This window comes from Loxodonta africana, chromosome 21 (genome assembly GCF_030014295.1).
Source record: "Loxodonta africana isolate mLoxAfr1 chromosome 21, mLoxAfr1.hap2, whole genome shotgun sequence".
Taxonomy (NCBI): Eukaryota; Metazoa; Chordata; class Mammalia; order Proboscidea; family Elephantidae; genus Loxodonta; species Loxodonta africana.
Genome location: NC_087362.1, coordinates 40,450,609 through 40,470,945, shown reverse-complemented (window position 1 = coordinate 40,470,945; position 20,337 = coordinate 40,450,609). Strand labels below are relative to the sequence as shown.

Below are 20,337 nucleotides of genomic sequence, written 5' to 3'. Positions count from 1 at the left end.
TGGAAGAGGGTGGACTCCAGATAAGGTCCATCATGGCCCAGGGCCATGCGTCTTGGAGATTTAGATTTGGCTTTGCAGGTTAGCCCAGACCTTTTTATAGCTTTGTGTTTCTTCAATGCATTTTCCAGAATTATGTTACTACCAATAAATCAGTGTGCAAAAGCTACAGAGACAATTCATTTATTCTGAAAGACACTGGCAATTAACCTTGAAGGCTGTGTTGTTTTGCAAGTAGGGAGATACATACACACACGTATGGATATAAATTATCTTACTGCCATGCATTTCACATCGTGATGCTCCCTGTGCTGTGGTTGTAGGTTTATTCCAACCTTACAAAAGCCATAAAAGCAGGATTTCTGATCTCGAAAGAATATGCTATGCATATAGCCTTGTTATACAGGAAAACATCTCAGGATGCTGCTTTTTATATTAAAGCCATCCAAACCCATCCTGCACTCTGACTTCCTGATGCTGGGACTCTGGGGATTTTTCAGAAGGTTTAAGCATCTTTTTTCTTGTTCTTTGAGCCCAGACTTTTGGAAAATCCTCCTGACTGATCCTAGTCTCCCGTCCACGCTGCTTCCACAGAGGTTATTTCTGAAACCCAGACCTGCCACTCTTCTTCCTTTAAGAAGGGCAACCTCCATCTTGCTGTGGCTTCTCATCTGCTCCAGAGCTGTACTCCTCAACACCATTTCTTGTTCCAGTCATGCTGTACTAGCTGTCCCTCTGAACATGACTCTTCACCCAAGCCTGGGCTTCTCCGTTACCTCTGCCCAGAATGCCATCCTCCCCACCTTGGCCTCCTACAATCCCACCTATCCCTCAAATCCCAACCTGAGTGCCAGCTGCAGTTCAGCGGACGGGTTCAACACCTGGATCTACCATTTGCTCACGGTGTGACCATGGTGAGGCATTCGACCACTCCAAGTTGCAGTTTGCCCATCCTCAAAACGCAGATAAAAATATTTACCTTATAAAAATGTGCTAAGGACTCAAAGGTTGTCTGAAAAAAGAAAAAGTAAAATCTCCCAACAATAATTTTCAGCTCCATACTCAATCCTCTGAACCACCCTCCCTTCTCTTTTCATCCAGAGCCATTAGTCCTCTGTGGATTACAATTGAGGGTCATGTCTATGGCCTCTATGAGGTCCTAGAGGTCAAGGGGCCACGTTCTAGTCATCCTTCTGCCCCATGCCCAGCACATAGTAGCTAATATGTAATGAATATTAGATGGACTGTGAAATTAATATATTTCCTTCTCATTCACAATCAGATCTACATAATTCAAAGGCTAGTTGCTACCAAGAAGTGGTGTTGAAATAAATGGACTCAGAGGTCAGACTGATCTAGCCTTGAAGCCTAGCTATGTGGCCTTAAGCAATTAATGTTTTACTTTCTCACATGAAGAACAAGGGTGGTAATACTTATTTCATGGGGTTCCTTCGAGGATTAAGTACCATCATCATCATTATTAGGATGTCATAGAGCTTTTGTTTCTAGCTCTCCGTCAGGACTGCCCAGATGAACCTTTGAGCTTGGTGGTTTTAAAGGTCTTAGGAACTGTGACCCAACTTTCCCAGTCACCCAGTTTCCATTATGACTTTCACAGGCCTTAGGCACATTTGTTTCCATGAGCCCTTACCTATAATAACAAGACGAAGAATTATATTTTACAACTGCATTGTTATAAAAATGAATGTAATCCAGGCTGGATTCATTATTATGTATTCTTTATTATTATATTCATTTTTCTTCTGATTTTAACAGAAATTAAAGCAGTTTTGTGGGCCCAGGCAATGCGCTTTTTAAGTTTCTTCTTGCACCAGTCTCTCTCTCTTTCTCTCAATCTCTCTCTGCTCCAACCACTACTGGCCTTTCCAGCTAGCCCTGTTCCTAGAACTCTCCCTGCCCCTGTCCCTGTTTACTTCCTACTCATCCCTGAGAGCAGTGGCTCTCAAGAGCATCAGAACACCGAAGGCTTCTTGCAACACAGATAGCTAAGTCCCACCAATAGCTCCTGATTCTGCATTTCTAACGGAAATCTGGTGATGCCGATGCTGCTGGTACAGAATGCTACTTTGAGAGTCACTGCTTCGGAGGCCAGCTCGGTTCCCACTCCCTCTGGTAAGCCTTCTCTAACCTCCTGGTTGGTCTCCAAGGACGCTTTGTCTCTACAATTACTTGATTCAAGTCTCTCTCTCCCGTTTGACTGTGAGCTCCACGTGTCTTTTCGTTGTTCAGCAAGGCTTCTGCACCCAGCTACTACGAGCTCAGTAAACGTGTGCTAAGTGCTGTTCAGAAAAGTTGAACCAAGTTCACATTCCTCTCACCTCACCAGCATTGCATTATGACATTTTTTAATCTTGTGTATGTTTGTCATTTTCAGAATCACACTCCTTGTCCTCTTGAGTAAGAACAGGTTGCGGGCCAGAGACTGCCCCACCGAGGAGGCCTGGCCTAAGCCCCGCCCCGCTCCGACCTTGGCTCGCCCCGCCCCCTGTCCTTGCTAGCCCCGTCCCAGGACCAATGCTGCTCTGCGCATGCCCGTCAGGCCGAGCCCCTCCGAGGACAACCTGGAAAAGAACTTTGCTGAGGGTAATGTTGCCAGCCCATCCTCTCCAGGATCCCTCAGTCAGGTAAAGCTTCCCCAGCCTCTGGCACTCCGAGGTCGTCTGCTGGCCTTGGTCGCGGCAGGGGCCCGACCCTGGTGTCCTGGCGGCCGGAAGTTTCACGGTTCGCGGGGCCGAGGGTTGCCCGGGCCTTTTTGCTTGGGGTTTATGCCCGTCAACCTGCCAAGCCTCCGCTTTGTGCAGCCAGCCACCTCTGGGCCAGCACGAGAGCCCTGAGGCCTGTGCTCCTTCTCTGGCCAATAACAGAGCCAGACCTTTAGGGAATCTGGGTTCAGATACCGATTTGGTTAACCTTCCCTGAGGGCAAAGCGCTTCCCTCCTTCCAGCGCGGAGGTTCTGCAAACCACGTCCCCGTGGTGGGACCTCAGGGACCCCGATGGTGGCAGCCCCTTACCACGCAGCCCTGGGTTCAGGTTCCCCGACGGCTACTTCCAGTCGGTGTCCCAAACCTACAGAATCAGAAACTGGCAGTGGGGCCCAGCAATTTGTGCTGTAATGAGTTCTCTAGCTGATTCTGATTCCACTAGAAGCTTGGGAACCATTGTTGTAAGGCACCTGAAGACATAAGGGTTTGATATCATGGTCAGGTTAAGGGACAGTGCATTAACCATGAAATGACTTGTTCAAACATATCTTGTCTGAATATAGTTATTGATTTCAATATTTAACGACTGCATTATTTAACAAATATTTAACCATAATTTGATTTTAAAAGGTTTCAGAGTGAACCCATGTACTAAACTGTTCTTAGTAGTTTTTTGCCTCATTTAATCTTGTCAACAACTATGATTTAAATACTATTATTTCTGCCATGTTATTGATAAGGAAACAGACTCAGAAATGGTTAACTCCAAGATGCACAGCACAGCAGAGACGGGCTGGACTAGGAACTTCTTAACTCAGGTTACTAAAATATTTGCTTGGTATCTTTCTATTTTAGAAACAGCTTGATAGATGATGCTAAGGCCCGCTTAAAAAAGCATGACGTTGGGACCAAATTTTCTCACTTGTTGTCTAACAAATGTTCCGTCCTTTTACCATTGTTGGTTAAAGAAGGAAAATTCCATCTGTTATTCACTCTCCGGTCAGAGAAGGTACGTGGACAAGAAGGCTTTGGCCATCAACATCTCAGGACATTGAAATCTCCACTAAGGTCTGTCACTTGCACACATTTTGAGGCCACAGTTCTCAAACTGACTTTCAAAATTGTTATGTTGCAGAGGTACAAGAAGCCACAGGATAACATGGCATTTTGGGAGAGATTTTGGTAGGAAAATTACCATATTTTTATACAAATAAGGCACATCTTCTACATTTGTTTGCCGACCACGAAGTACTGTAAACTCAGCCATGCCAGTTTTTTTTACATTGCTTTGAAAAAATTAGCATAGTACACTTACAAAAATACCTTGGGGGGAGGGGAGGGCATTGTTGGCAGAGAAGGTACATGTTATTGTGTAAAAATATGATATTGTAGCAAATCGAACTCATTTCTGTCCAGTCGATTCCGACTCTTAGCAACCCTATACGACAGGGAAGAAGTGTCCTATAGGGTTCTTTATAGAAGCAGACTGCCACATCTTTCTCCCCTGTAGCAGCTGGTGGGTTCGAACCGCCGCCAACCTTTTGTTCCACAGCCAAGTGTTTTAAGTGTGCCACCAGGGGGCCTCTAGTATTTTTAACTAGCACATGATTTAAAATACTTTTAGACCAGCATTTCTTAATCTCAGCATTATTGCCATTTGGGGCTGGATTTGCTGTAAGGCAGCTGTCCTGTACCTTGTAAGATGTTTAGTAGCATCCCTGGCCTTTACTCACTACATGTTAATAGCACCTTCCCCCTAGTTGTGACAATCACAGATTATGTTCAAACATGGCCAACTGTTTTGGGGGGCAAAATTGCCCCCACTGAGAACCACTGTTTTGGAGAAATCCCACCCCAGGTATAATGTGAAAATACTAGAGCACAGAAGTTAACAGCCTGGGCCCTGGGGCCCACCTGCCCATGTTTGAATGAAGGCTCTCCCCCTTCCTGCTGTGTGATGTTGTCCCAGTTACGTAATCTCTTTGTGCTACAGTCTCTTCACTTGTAAAATGGGGACAAAATATTAGTCCCTGCTTCACAGGGTGCTGTGAGGATTACACAGGTTAACAAATGTTAAGCACCTAAAACAGTCCTGACATTTGGAAGGATTCAATAAATGTCAGCTATTATTATTAGTGCCAAGTGGCAGATGTGGCCTGAAGTTTTAATATAAGCGTGCCACTTTATAGAAATCTCAGCTGTGATCACTCTCCCCTGCTGTTGGGGATATTTTAGAGGAAAAGTTGGGGAAACAATAATTTCAAGGTTATCCAAGTACAAAAAAGAAAATGGGACATAATAATGTCCCATTATTTAAGCAGAATAATGAAAAAATACCTCATTAGCAAAAGAAGCTGAGGAACCAGCTGATATTATGGGGATCTGGGATTAGACTTGTCTGGATTCTTTTTAGTCTGAGTCAGGCAACAGTGACTTAAACACAGGTGATGAAAATCCAGGTTCTAAAGGAAGACACAGTCCTGGGTCTGTTCCCAGCTCTGCCAGTAAGCACAGGTGGAGCAATATAGACAAACAAGAAAGTAATAGGTGCTCATTGTAGGAAATCTAGACAAGACCAAAACCCCAAGCAAGTGGGTCTCTTATGTTTCACCCAGAGCAGCTAATCCCATTGATTATTAAGTGAGCATGAACTTAGACTATAAATTCTGGTATACAGAGGTCACATTAAAAAAAAATATTTAAACAATTTAATTGGGCTCTAAGCCCTATCTGGCTGTGCTGGTGAGAAATTCTACCTCGGGCAGTACTGGAGCTCCAATACTGGAGAAATCATTTTAAAGACAGAGATAAGAAGGAAAAGTATTTAGGATGCTATGAATGGAGACATAATCCGTGCTACTGAAGTTAGGAAGAAATGGAACCGGGTTATAGGTGGAAAGCATCAATGCAATAAAAGGAGAGGCCGTTGTTCCTATACAGACGTGTGCAAAGAGACACCACGCTGCCAACGTAGGTGTCTTAGTCATCTAGTGCTACTGTAACAGAAGTACCACAAGTGGATGGCTTTAACAAAGAGAAGTTTATTTTCTCACAGGCCGGTAGGCTAGAAGTCTGAATTCAGGGCACTGGCTCTAGGGGAAGGCTTTCTCTCTGTTGGCTCTGGAGGAAGGTCCTTGTCGTCAGTCTTCCCTTGGTTTGGGAGAATCTCAGCCCCGGAACCTCAGGTCCAAAGGATACACACTGCTCCTGGCACTGCTTTCTTGGTGGTATGAGGTCCCCATATCTCTCTGTTCACTTCTCTCTTTTATATCTCAAAAGAGTTTGGCTTAAGACACTACCTAATCTTGTAGATCTCATCAATATAACTGCTACTAATCCATCTCATTACATCGTAGTGGTAGGATTTACAACACACAGGGAAATCACATCAGATGACAAAATGTTAGACAATCATACAATACTGGGAATCATGACCTGGTCAAGTTGACAGATATTTTGGGGGAGACACAATTCAATCCATGACAACACGTCAATCCTAATGCATCCAGTAACCCTATTTTCTGTGTTTTAAGTAAGTTCTTCTTAAATATAGGGTGTGCTGATTAGGAGCAAGGGCTCTAGCATTAAACACTGGTTTACATTCCAGCTCCAGTACTTATCCATTGTGTTAACTTGGTCAGGTTATTTAACTTCTTTGAGCTTTAGTTCCCTCGTCTAAAAATGGCAATAAAATAGTAGCTTACAGAACTGTTCTGAGGACTCTGTGACAAAAGTCCTTTGAGGCAGCCTTCCCAGAACATCGCAGATAACTCAAGGTTGTCTATTGCTAATATTGCCCATTTTATTATCTTTTCTTTCAGCTTTCCCCCATCACCGTAAATTTGTTGGTATATCTGAATGATGTCTTTTGGGACACAGAAAAACTGAGAGTCAGGGAAATTTTTAAAGTTCCTTTTTTTTTTTTTATAATTTTTATTGTGCTTTAAGTGAAAGTTTACAAATCAAGTCAGTCTCTCACACAAAAATCCATACACACCTTGCTACACACTCCCACTTACTCTCCCCCTGATGAGACAGCCTGCCCTCTCCCTCCACTCTCTCTTTTTGTGTCCATTTCACCAGCTTCTAACCCCCTCCACCCTCTCATCTCTCCTCCAAGCAGGAGATGCCAACATAGTCTCAAGTGTCCACCTGATCTAAGAAGCTCACTCCTCACCAGCATCCCTCTCCAACCCATTGTCCAGTCCAATCCATGTCTGAAGAGTTGGCTTTGGGAATGGTTCCTGTCCTGGGCCAACAGCAGGTCTGGGGGCCATGACCACTGGGGTCCTTCTAGTCTCAGTTAGACCATTAAGTCTGGTCTCTTTACGAGAATCTGGGGCCTGCATCCCACTGCTCCTGCTCCCTCAGGGGTTCTCTGTTGTGTTCCCTGTCAGGGCAGTCATAGGTTGTAGCCAGGCGCCATCTAGTTCTTCTGGTCTCAGGATGATGTAGTCTCTGGTTCATGTGGCCCTTTCTGTCTCTTGGGCTTGTAATCGTCTTGTGTCCTTGGTGTTCTTCATTCTCCTTTGATCTAGGTGGGTTGAGACCAGTTGATGCATCTTAGATGGCTGCTTGCTAGCGTTTAATACCCCAGATGCCACTCTTCAAAGTGGACTGCAGAATGTTTTCTTAACAGATTTTATTATGCCAATTGACTTAGGTGTCCCCTGAAACCATGGTCCCCAGACCCCTGCCCCTGCTACGCTGGCCTTCAAAGCATTCAGTTTACTGAGGAAACTTCTTTGCTTTTGGTTTAGTCCAGTTGTGCTGACCTCCCCTGTATTGTGTGCTGTCTTTCCCTTCGCCTAAAGTAGTTCTTACCCACTATCTAATTAGTAAATGCCCTTCTCCCTGCCCCCTCTCGTAACCACAAAAGAATGTTTTCTTCTCAGTTTAAACTATTTGTCAAGTTCTTATAATAGTGGTCTTGTACAATATTTGTCCTTTTGCAGCTGACTAACTTCACTCAGCATAATGTCTTCCAGGCTCCTCCATGTTACGAAATGTCTCACAGATTCCTCACTGTTCTTTATCGATGAGTAGTATTCCATTCTGTGAATATACCATAATTTATTTATCCATTCTTCCGTTGATGGGCTCCTTGGTTGCTTCCATCTTTTTGCTATTGTAAACAGTGCTGCAGTAAACATGGGTGTGCATATATCTGTTTGTATGAAGGCTCTTATTTCCCTAGGATATATTCCAAGGAGTGGGATTGCTAGGTCTTATGGTAGTTCTATTTCTAGCTTTTTAAGGAAGTGCCAAATCGATTTCCAAAGTGGTTGTACCATTTTACATTCCCATCAGCAGTGTATAAGTGTTCCAATCTCTCCACAGCCTCTCCAACATTTATTATTTTGTGTTTTTTGGATTAATGCCAGCCTTGTTGGAGTGAGATGAAATCTCATGGTAGTTTTGATCTGCATTTCTCTAATGGCTAATGATCGTGAGCATTTCCTCATGTATCTGTTAGCTACCTGAATGTCTTCTTTAGTGAAGTGTCTATTCATATCTTTTGCCCATTTTTTAACTGGGTTGTCTTTTTGCAGTTGAGTTTTTGCAGTATCATGTAGATTTTAGAGATCAGGCGCTGATCAGAAATGTCATAGCTAAAAACTTTTTCCCACTCTGTAGGTAATCTTTTTACTCTTTTGGTGAAGTCTTTGGATGAGCATAGGTGTTTGATTTTTCAGAGTTTCCAGTTATCTAGTTTTTCTTCTACATTCTTTATAATGTTTTGTATACTGTTTATGCCATGTATTAGGGCTCCTAACATTGTCCCTATTTTTTCCTCCATGATCTTTATCGTTTTAGATTTTATATTTAGGTCTTTGATCCATTTTGAGTTCGTTTTTGTGCATGGTGTAAGGTATGAGTCTGGTTTCATTTTTTTTGCAGATGGATATCCAGTTATGCTAGCACCATTTGTTAAAAAGACTGTCTTTTCCCCATTTAGCTGTTTTGGGTCCTTTGTCAAATATCAACTGCTCATATATGGATGGACTTATGTCTGGATTCTCAATTCTGTTCCACTGGTCCATGTATCTGTTATTGTACCAGTACCAGGCTGTTTTGAATACTGTGGCGGTATAATAGGTTCTAAAATCAGGTAAAGTAAGGCCTCCCACTTTGTTCTTCTTTTTCAGTAATGCCTTATTTAACCGGGGCCTCTTTCCCTTCCATATGAAGTTGGTGATTTGTTTCTCCATCTCATTAAAGAATGTCGTTGGGATTTGGATCGGAATTGCATTAAATGTATAGATTGCTTTTGGTAGAATAGACATTTTTTTTTTAATAATTTTTATTGTGCTTTAAGTGAAAGTTTACAAGTCAAGTCAGTCTGTCACATATAAGCTTATATACACCTTACTCCATACTCCCAGTTACTCTCCCCCTAATCAGTTAGCCCGCTCCCTCCTTCCAGTCTCTCCTTTCGTGACGGTTTTGCCAGTTTCTAACCCTCTCTACCCTCCCATCTCCCCTCCAGACAGGAGACGCCAACACAGTCTCAAGTGTCCACCTGGTACAAGTAGCTCACTCTTCATCAGCATCAGAATAGACATTTTTATAATGTTAAGTCTTCCTATCCACGAGCAAGGTATGTTCTTCCACTTATTGTAAGTCTCTTTTGGTTTTTTGCAGAAGTGTACTGTAGTTTTCTTTGTGTAAGTCTTTTACATCTCTGGTAAGATTTATTCCTAAGTATTTTATCTTCTTGGGAGCTACTGTAAATGGCATTGATTTGGTGATTTCCTCTTTGATGTTCTTTTTGTTGGTGTAGAGGAATCCAAATGATTTTTGTATGTTAATGTTGTATCCCGATACTCTGCCAAACTCTTCTATTAGTTTCAGTAGTTTTCTGGAGGATTCCGTAGGGTTTTCTGTATATAAGATCATGTCATCTGCAAATAGAGATACTTTGACTTCTTCCTTGCCAATCTGGATGCCCTTTATTTCTTTATCTAGCCTTACTGCTCTGGCTAGGACTTCCAGCACAATGTTGAATAAGAATGGTGATAAAGGGCATCCTTGTCTGGTTCCGGATCTCAGTGGGAATGCTTTCAGGCTCCCTCCATTTAGGGTGATGTTGGCTGTTGGCTTTGTATAAATGCCCTTTATTATGTTGAGGAATTTTCCTGCTATTCCTATTTTGCTGAGAGTTTTTATCATGAATGAGTGTTGAACTTTGTCAAATGCCTCTTCTGCATCAATTGATAAAATCATGTGATTCTTGTCTTTTGTTTTATTAATGTAGTAGATTACATTAATTGTTTTTCTAATGTTGAACCATCCCTGCATACCTGGTATGAATCCCACTTGGTCATGGTGAATTATTTTTTTGATATGTTGTTGAATTCTATTGGCTAGAATTTTGTTGAGGATTTTTGCATCTACTTTCATGAGGGATATAAGCCTATAATTTTCTTTTCTTGTGGTGTCTTTACCTGGTTTTGGTATCAGGATATGGCAGCTTCATAGAATGAGTTTGGTAGTATTCCGTCCTTTTCTGTGCTCTGAAATACCGTAGTAGTAGTGGTGTTAACTCTTCTCTGAAAGTTTGGTAGAGCTCTGCAGTGCAGCCGTCCAGACCAGGACTTTTTTTGTTGGGAGTTTTTTGATTACCTTTTCAATCTCTTCTTTTGTTATGGGTCTATTTAGTTGTTCTACCTCTGTTTGTGTTAGTTTAGGTAGGTAGTATGTTCCTAGGAATTCATCCATTTCTTCTAGGTTTTCAAATTTGTTTGAGTATAGTTTTTCATAGTAATCTGATACGATTCTTTTAATTTCAGTTGGGTCCATTGTAATATCGCCCATCTCATTTCTTATTCGGGTTATTTGCTTCCTCTCCTGTTTTTCTTTTGTCAGTTTGGTCAGTGGTTTATCAATTTTGTTGATTTTTTTCAAAAACCAGCTTTTGGTCTTGTTAATTCTTTCAATTGTTTTTTGTTTTCTGTTTCATTCAGTTCAGCTGTAATTTTTATGATTTGTTTTCTTCTGGTGCCTGTGGGTTTCTTTTGTTGCTCTCTTTCTATTTGTTCAAGTTGTAGCAATAATTCTTTGATTTAAAGTTCCTTTTTTTAAAGGATTCAAGGAAGAATTTTTTTTGGTCTAGTTCACCACTTATTACCACCAGCGTGGGAATGGTCACTGGCAGAAAATAGAAGTTCAGTAAACATTTGTTGAATGAATGAGTACATGGCTCCATAACTGGAATCACACATTGTGGTTTTGCTCTTTCAATATCTAGCTAAGAAGGTCCCCAGGAGAAGTTTGCTTCCCCGGAGGAAAATTTGAACCTGCAGACGTGGATGAAGTAGCCACGGCTCTCCGGGAAGCCCAGGAGGAAATGGGGCTGTGTCCTCATCAAGTGGAGGTTGTCTGCTGCCTGGTGCCACATATTTTTGATGTAAGGGTTGGAATGGAACTGGGTTTTGCAATCTCTCACGGACCTCCCAGTAGATCTGCCATCCTTAGGATTCCACATTTGGCCAAACATGGCCCTTGAAAGTGCTGCCCTTAGACTCAAGAGACAAGTTCTTATATGGACTTTGTCCCTCATAAGCTAAGTGGCCTTGGGAAAGCCCCCTTTCTTCTCAGGGCCCTTCTTTCCCCATCCAGAAATGAAGGGGTTGAACTTGAACAATGGTTTCCAGACTGGGTACTGGGACCCTGAAGGTACTTCAGAATTATTTCATTCACATTCAATTTACGTTTACTCTTTGTCAATATATATTTATTTTGAGAAGCCAGTCAAAAAAATCACATGCAATCAAGTGTGCTACATACCAAACTTTAGCCACTTGGAGGCTACTAAAGGTGATTCAGTCCATAACATACTATGGAGTAAAGCTTTTCCAGATCACATTAGTTGAACAGCACCCTGAGATCACTAAGCAAGCCATGAAAACCTATTACCATTCATAACTGCATTTCCTTGTGAATTAGGATTTCTTTAACAGTATACACACAAAAAAATAACATACAAGAAACAAAATGAATTCTGGGACTGAGACAGCCAGATCTTGTTTTTTATGAGTTCGTCAAAACAATCTTATTGTTCTATTAAATGACTTTAGAAGAAGTAAATATTGTAAATTTTAACTTAGATAACAGCATCATTTTATTGGTATAAGTTTTTAATATAAACTTTTAATTTTAGAATAGTTTTAGATTTACGGAGAATTACAAAAATAGTACAGAGAGTTCCTGTAAACTTAAAACCCTACACTCAGTTTCCCCTGTTGTTAACATCATCTTAGCACTGGTCACAAGTAAGAAGCCAGCATTAGTGCTTTACTATTAACAAAATTCCACTCTTTATTTGGCTCTTACTAGTTTTTCTGCTAACGTCCTCTTTCAGTCCCAGGATCCCACATTACATTTAGTTGTCATGTCTCCTTAGACTCCTCTGGACTGTCATAGTTTCTCAGATTTTCCTTGTTTTAGATTACTGTGATAATTTTGAAGTGTACTGGTCAGATATTTTTAGACTGTCCCTAAATTTGGGTTTGTCTGATATTTTTTTTTCATGGTTAAATTAGAGTTATACATTCTGGGGATAGCTACCTGGAGTCCCTGGGTGATGTTAACAGTTAAGATGCTCAGCTGCTAACTGATAGGTTGGCAGTTTGAGTCTCCTCAGAGGCACTTTGGAAGAAAGACCTGGCAATCTACTTCTGAAGAATTAGCCACTGAAAACCCCATGGAGCACAGTTCTACTCTGACACACATGGGGTTAGCATGAGTGGGAACTGGTTTGAAGGCAACTGGTTTGTTTTGTTTTATTTTACTATAGAAGTAACCCAGTAAAAACACCCACTGCCGTTGAGTGGATTCCGACTCATAGTGACCCTACAGGACAGAGCAGAACTGCCCTGTAGTTTCCAAAGAGCACGTGGAGGATTAGAACAGCCGACTTTTTAGTTAGCAGCCGTAGCACTTAACTACTACACCACCAGGTTTCCTATAGAAGTAAAGTGCACTTCTAATCACATAATGTCGGAGGTAGGTATAAACTTTTTTTATGTTTTATATATTGGGCTTTCAGGTAAAATTTAGTTTCCAAAGAAGCATTGTACTGATGCCGAACAATTAGAAAAACTGAATTAAGTGTCTGTTCTGTCTGTCTTAAAAACATATGGTACAGTGTTGTAAAGACCAGTGATGCTGAGATAAAATCTGTCCTAATGGGGTCAATTTTAAAGATAGAAAGGTCACCGCTCAAGGGAGGTTTAGTTTGGAAATGCTAGTGGCCACTCAATAAATGCTTGCTAAACGAGAGAGAGAAGAAAAAAAGGAACATGGGATTAGAACAAGAAATATGTCATTTACTTCCTCCTTAATTATGTTTTCTAACTGGGACTCTTTTCAGGTAATTTCTGAAAATCCTTCAGCACATTTTGGGAGTTTATTTTTGAGCTCTATTGACAAATTGAGTCATTACAATTAAATGTTCCCAAAGTGATAGTAACTCCATTCACAAGGTCACTGGGAGCTACTGTGTTCTGCATGTGAGTGGACAGAATACATCAATATTCACAGGCAATACATCAGATTTCCTGGGTCTTCAGGAAATTCCTGCAGGCCAGACTCTGCCTGTGGTCATTTCTAAAATGACCTGCTCTTAAGAGAATGCTGATCACTTTATGGAGAAATTAGAACAAATGAAGGCCTTAAAGAAAGGTGTATTATGTTTGGAAGTGCTAAGGAGAGTTGTTTTGTTTTTTGGCTCTTGCTAGTTTTTTTAATATGACACAAAAAATGCCATTTATTGAATGCTTATAAGCATAATCTAAATCAATTCTCAACCAGGGAAATACCACCCCCCTACTCCAGCAACCCTGGTGGCATGGTGGTTAAGAGCTATGGCTGCTAACCAAAAGGTTGGCGGTTCAAATCCACCAGGTGCTCCTTGGAAACCCTATGGGGCAGTTCTACTCTGTCCTGTAGGGTCGCTATGAGTCAGAACCGACTCAACGGCAACGGGTTATGGATACCTCAACAACTGTCAATTTCTGGAGGAATTTTTGGTTGTCACAACTGAAGCGGGGGGTAGGTGCTACCAGCCTATAGTGGGTAGAGGCCAGAGATGCTGCTAAGCACCCTCCAATATTCAGGACAGCCCCCACCACAAAGAATGATCCAATCCAAAATGTCAACAGTGCCGAAGTTGCAAAAACCTGATCTAATTTAATCTTTACAACAACTCTAGAAAGTAAAATACTTTTATTACTGCCATTTTATAGATGAGGAAATTGCAGAAAAGAAGAAAGGATTGTACTGCCACCTGTCTGATCTGGGCACTTGCTCTTAACCTCTACACACGCTACCCACTAATTTCCAAGGCAGAGCGTGCTTTTAGAGACCACATGTCCACAGATGCTGCATCGCCTACGCATTTCCAAAGTCCTCCCTCACTGTTCTAAGCTCGAATGAACCCCGTTGAACATGCCCAGCATCCCATCTGAAATATCCAGCCTAAACTGTGTATCTCCCTCGTAGTCTTTGATAAAGCTCCTCCCCGCCCTGGCTCCCAACACACACACACACACACTGATTTCCTCAGACCTGAAAGTTTAGTTCAAAGAGCAATACTTCTCCACCACGTGCTTTATGGTGACGATAAGAATGTGCTCTTAGCTCAGCCCTTGGGAGGCAATGAAAGCTGAGTTGCAGCTGGGTACTCGCTATAGCAGCAGTCAGGCTGTCCCCAAGGATAGTGCGCCCTTCTCTTTGAGATAAGATGACATTCCTGTCTTCCCAGCACGTAAGCATTGCACTTGGAAGTACGGGCAACAGGCCCGTGGTCGAATCTTGGCTTCTGCCACATACTAGCTGGGTGTGACCTTGGGCGAGTTACTTGCTGTCTCCAACTTTCAGTTATTAAAGTTTCTTTAAGGTCAGATGGTTGTGAGGATCAGAGAGATGGAGCTGGACACTAAACTGCTTTATTTGCCCACAGGATGTGTTCACTAAATGGCAATTGTTTGCTGCAGCGGAGCCACCCGCAACTCATAGTGACCCAAGTATTATAGACTAGAGCTGCCCCTTAGGGATTTATGGGCTGTAATTTTTTTTTTTTTTTTTTAATCTGTACATAGACCAAGGGGCAGTCATTTGAACAGAACAGGGGATACTGCATGGTTTAAAATCAGGAAAGGTGTGTGTCGGGGTTATATCCTTTCCCCATACTTATTCAGTCTGTATGCTGAGCAAATAATCCGAGAAGCTGGACTATATGAAGAAGAACGTGGCATCAGGATTGGAGGAAGACTCATTAACAACCTGTGATATGCAGATGACATAACCTTGCTTGCGAAAAGCAAAGAAGACTTGAAGCACTTACTGATGAAGCTCAAAGACTACAGCCTTCAGTATGGATTACACCTCAACATAAAAAAAACAAAAATCCTCACAACTGTATCAGTAAGAAGCATCACAATAAATGGAGAAAATACTGGATCCACAGTCAACGCCCATAGAAGCAACAGTTAAGAAATCAAAAGACATATTGCATTGGGCAAATGTGCTGCAAAAGACCTCTTTGGAGTGTTAAAAAGCAAAGCTGTCACTTTGAGGGCTAAGGTGCACCTGACTCAAACCATGGTGTTTTCAGTCATCTCATGTGCAAGCAAAAGCTGGACAATGAATAAGGAGGAGGAAAGAAGAATTATAGTGTTAGCAAAGAATAATGAATATACCATGGCCTGCCAGAGGAACAAATCTGTCTTGGAAGAAGTATAGCCAGAATGCTCCTTAAAAGGAGGGTGGCGAGACTTCATCTTACTTTGAACATGTTATCATGAGGGACTAGTCCCTGGAGAAGGACATCCTGCTTGGTAAAGTAGAGGGTCCATGAAGAAGAAGATTTTCAACCAGTGGACTGACAAAGTGGCTGCAACAATTGTCTCGAACATGGCAATGATTGTGAGGCATAGGTCTTGGCAGTGTTTCATTCTGTTGTGTACTGCTATGAGTCAGAGGCGACTCGATGGCACCAAACAACAACAACAATCTTTAGAAAAGCAGACCACCAGACCTATTTCTGTTGTACCGCTGGGTGAGTTCGAACTGCCAACCTTTAGTGAACACACACTGCAGGGGTTCTTTCCAGACAAGACCATATTCCCACTGGCTCTGCGTGCTTTGCTTCTGATACCGCTGACCCGGAGTTTTCTCCCAAGGAACTCTGAGGAAGTACCTCACGGTACCGGAGGTTCTTGATGCTTCCCCCTGCCACACACACACACACACACACACACACACACAAACACACAGCGGAAGTGCCTGGGAATGTATTTCTGGCCAAGTGTCCCTTAGCCAATAGCTGACTGGTGCTGCAGAGCGCATAAAGCCCGGCCCCCTTGTCTGTGGGTGGGACAAACTCTGAAGTGTAATTTACAGAACACCCAGCAGGATCTGCCAGAGGCCAGGCCTTTGCCTGAAATCACAGTTTTGCCTGATTTCTTCTCTCCTCTCTTTGTCTTTGTCTTTGCCCCCGACTCCCCTTGCCAGTTTCTCCTAGTAGTGAGAAATCTCTTACATCTGAGTTTTCCCTCTGATCTTGGGTAACTTGTTGCTGCTGTGTGCTGTGGAGTTACCTGTGACTTAGAGGGACTCTATAGAACAGGGTAGAACTGCTCCATAGGGTTTCCTAGGCCAAAATCTTTACTGGAGAAGACTGAACCAATCACTGGTGGCTTCAAATCACCAGCCTTTCAGTTAGCAGTCAGTGGCTTAATCATTGCACCATCAGGACACCTTCAGGTAAATTATAACCCCAGATTCCCCTGCCCTAAGAACTTCTAAATCCCAGGTTGCCACTGTCCCCTCAGGATCCAAATGTTTACTTTTACTGCTAATTCAGTAATTGGTCTGAGCTGTCTCTGTTCTTAAACATGTTTTGGCTGTCCCTTCTCTGAGGATTTCTAAAAAATCCGTTTATCCTTCTTTAGTGTCTCAGCCTCACAACTTATTGCTGGCTTCTTCCACCCACTTTCTTCTGGAAAAATTTCTAATTCAAGGCCCTGCAGCTCGTATCAGCTCCTACACCCACACTAAACCCCAGGCTGCCCTCTCAAGATTCCCAGTAGAACAAAAGGGCCTTTCATTTAACAGAACCCGTGGTTATTTGCAGTTGCAGTTTTAAATAGCAATCCATGCCCCATATATAACATACGCATATATTATATAAAATATATGTGTGTATGTGTGATTTTCTCATAAATGCAAATATTCAGCGGTTAATGCTATGTAACTTTAGGAAATCCTGGTGGCATAGTGGTTAAGAGCTACAGCTACTAACCAAAAGGTCAGCAGTTCAAATCCACCAGGTGCTCCTTGAAAACTCTATGGGGCAGTTCTACTCTTTCCTATAGAGTCGCTATGAATCAACTCACCGGCAATGGGTTTGGGTTTGGTTTTGGTTTTGGTTTTTAACTTTCAGTTGATAATGTAGCATGCCTCTGTCTATACTGACATGGAAAGATGTCTGTCTCACTTTTTTTTTAAGGGCTGCATAGTATCTCTTTATACCTAAGTGTCCATCAGTTGAAGAATGATAACTTTATAGAGTTTTAGACTATTGCAAATAATGCTTCAAATGGAAATTGTTCTACATTCTACATTGGTGAGTAGCGTCTAGGGTCTTAAAAGCTTGTGAGCAGCCATAATAAGATACTCCACTGGTCTCACCCCTTCAGGAGCCAGGGAGAATGAAGAAGACTAAAGATGCAGGGGAAAGATTGGTTCAAAGGACTGATGGACCACAACTACCATGGCCTCCACCAGACTGAGTCCAGTGCAGCTGGATGGTACCTGGCTATCACCACTGACTTCTCTGCAGGGATCACAGGAGAGGGTCCTGGATAGAGCTGGAGAAAAATGTAGAACAAAATTCTAACTCACAAAAAAAGACCAAACTTACTGGCTTGACAGAGACTGGAGAAACCCCAAGAGTATGGCCCCCAGACACCCTTTTAGCTCAGTAATGGAGTCACTCCTGAGGGTCATCCTTCAACCAAAGATTAGACAGGCCCACAAAACAAAATGAGACCAAAGGGGCACACCAGCCCTGGGGCAAGGATGAAAAGGCAGGAGGAGACAAGAAAGCTGGTGATTGGGAACCCAAGGTCGAGAAGGAAGAGTGTTGACATGTTGTGGAGTTGGTAAGCAATGTCACAAAACAATATGTGAACTAATTGTTTAATGAGAAGCTAGTTTGTTCTGTAAACCTTCATCTAAAGTACAATAATAATAAGTAATGCTTCAAATGTGTACTTTTATTTTTTCTCACTGGTAGGGATTTATTATACAGATATACTCACACGAATACAATTGCCAGGTCAAAGGGACCACATCTTTATAATATTGCTAAATTGCCCTTCCAGAAGATTTTATCAGTTGATATTTACAAAAGGTATTCTTTTCAGAGTCATCTCATAGATGCCACCTCAGGTAGGGCATATCCCCATTTCCTGGGGGACACAGCTTATTCTGGAGTAAATTCTTGCCCCTTTCCTACCCACCTTTGGCCTATTAACTTACATAGAAGTGGCATGATTTTAACACTTGAATTCAAAGTGAAACAAAAACACTTTGTTTCTTAATTTGTGTATTTTGTCTTTTGCTTTCAGAAAGAGATATTGATAACCCCGGTTGTGGGATTTATAGACCAAGACTTCCAGGCCAAGCCTAATCCTGAAGAAGTGAAGGATGTGTTCCTTGTGCCGCTGGACTATTTCCTGCATCCACGTGTCTACCGCCAGAGCTACCTGACATATTCTGATCACCGTCTTGTCCTTCATTGCTTTGAGTACACAAACCCTGAAAATGGCGTGACTTACCAGATCAGGGGAATGACTGCAAGATTTGCAGTGTTTGTTGCTTTAATTATTTTAGAAAAAAGACCCACTTTTGAGGTTGAATATAATCTCGACGATCTAATATCATCTTCTGAAGAGTCCTTACTGAAGCTATATAAACATGTCACAAGCAAATTATGATTTATGAGACCCACATCCAAGTAACTATCCAAGGGGTTTTTTGTGTGTACTTGTGCACAGAATAACAATAATGCCAGCTCTTGGAATTTAACAGGTTTCTGCAATATGAAGATAAAAACATGGCCTTTTTACCAGTTGCCTTCTATCATCTGAAAGAGCAAAAGTCTTTTCAAAAGTGGAAAAAGTGTGTTTATAGTGTTGCATAATTTCACCCACAACGTGTTAGTATTTTTCTTACACATGTAAGAAGTAGTACAGGGCGCATGGAAGGCAATTAATAAATATTTGTTGAGTATATGACCACGTGGCACTCCTCTAATTTGTTAAGAGGCAATGGAAACTTCTGCCCAGCCATCCAAACCTATCCTCCCTTTCTTTCTCCCATGGCAGTAGAGTTTAAGTTGGGGCCATAGCTCCCCAGTTAGAAATGACATTAGCCAGGATTCCTTGCAGTTAGATGCAGCTCTGGGACTAAGTAAGTTTAGGCCAATGGGATATGTATGAAAGTCGTCCTTTCAGGTCATTGTCAACTTAAGAGATATGCCAGCTTCCCAGGAGTCCCTCTCCCATTCCACGAACTACAACATGGACTTGTCTACAATCCAGCAGACGATACGGGTGAGGACAATTTCTGAGGGAATGACAGAACCAAAATATGGTAAGGGCCTGGATCTCTGAATGACTCTATGGAGCAAAGCAACTCACCAATCTGGACTGCTCATTTGGGACTGTTACATCATAGATGAATAAAATTCTGTCATCCTTCTGTCACTTTGTGGTCACTCTGTTACAGCACAGCTGTAACCCTAAAAAATGTAACTTGAAAATACCTGGATGGATATTTACCCAAACTTGATGTGTTGCCAGCAGTTGGAATTTAAGATGATCTAACAACATGTGGGTTCTGTGACATACACACAGAATGCTCTCTGGTGCTGATGGAGTTTGGCAGTCATCCCCCAGAGCAGCTGAAATTAAGAAATATGAGAGGCCAATATGCCTACCAGCTGGGAAAGAGAACAGTATATATGTCTTAAGGTGATGAAGGCAGAAAAACCCTGATTTCAAGCATAAGCTCCAAATCAATAATCATAAAGACAAACATTCTGAACTGCCCACCTTGGATTGAGTTCTACCACTTCTTCCATGGGGATCTCCATAAATCATGCTTTAGATTTAGCAGAGATGCCTTTGTTTAGTTATGATATTAACCATCCCTGGTCAGGGAGGCTAGTTAGTAAACCGGCATAACCACCCTTCTGTGATAGCACTTTCACATCGTTCTGAGTCTTGTTACTAGGGTTTTTTTTATATTAATGCACTTTATTTATGAGAGCAGTTTTAGTTTTACAGAAAAATTGCACATTAGGTACAGAGAGTTCCCATATGCCTCCTTTTCTCCCTGTGCATAATTTCTCCTATTATTAACATCTTGCTGTTATTAGAATTTTAGAAAGCTAAACTGTGGACTGCCAGAAGAATAAGCAAACCTGTCTTGGAAGAAGTAGTCAGAATGTTCCTTAGAAGGGAGGATGGGGAGACTTCATCTCACATACCTTGGACATGTTATCAGGAGGGACCAGTCCTTGGAGAAGGACATCACGTGTCT

General features: G+C 42.0%; 1 protein-coding gene across 2 annotated transcripts; it reads left to right on the top strand.

Annotated features, from left to right (window-relative positions):
* The first annotated feature begins 2,539 nt into the window (after nucleotides 1-2,539).
* Nucleotides 2,540-19,028, top strand: NUDT7 (nudix hydrolase 7). 2 transcript variants are annotated; one of them, XM_010597847.3, is made up of 4 exons: nucleotides 2,540-2,642; nucleotides 3,577-3,730; nucleotides 10,973-11,131; nucleotides 18,360-19,028. In XM_010597847.3, the coding sequence occupies exons 1-4, from the start codon at nucleotides 2,605-2,607 to the stop codon at nucleotides 18,726-18,728; spliced, it is 720 nt and encodes a 239-aa protein (XP_010596149.1). In that variant the 5' UTR covers nucleotides 2,540-2,604; the 3' UTR covers nucleotides 18,729-19,028. The 2 variants fall into 2 exon arrangements, with proteins under 2 accessions (XP_010596149.1, XP_010596150.1); XM_010597848.3 differs by lacking the exon at nucleotides 10,973-11,131.
* Nucleotides 19,029-20,337: the final 1,309 nt, after the last annotated feature.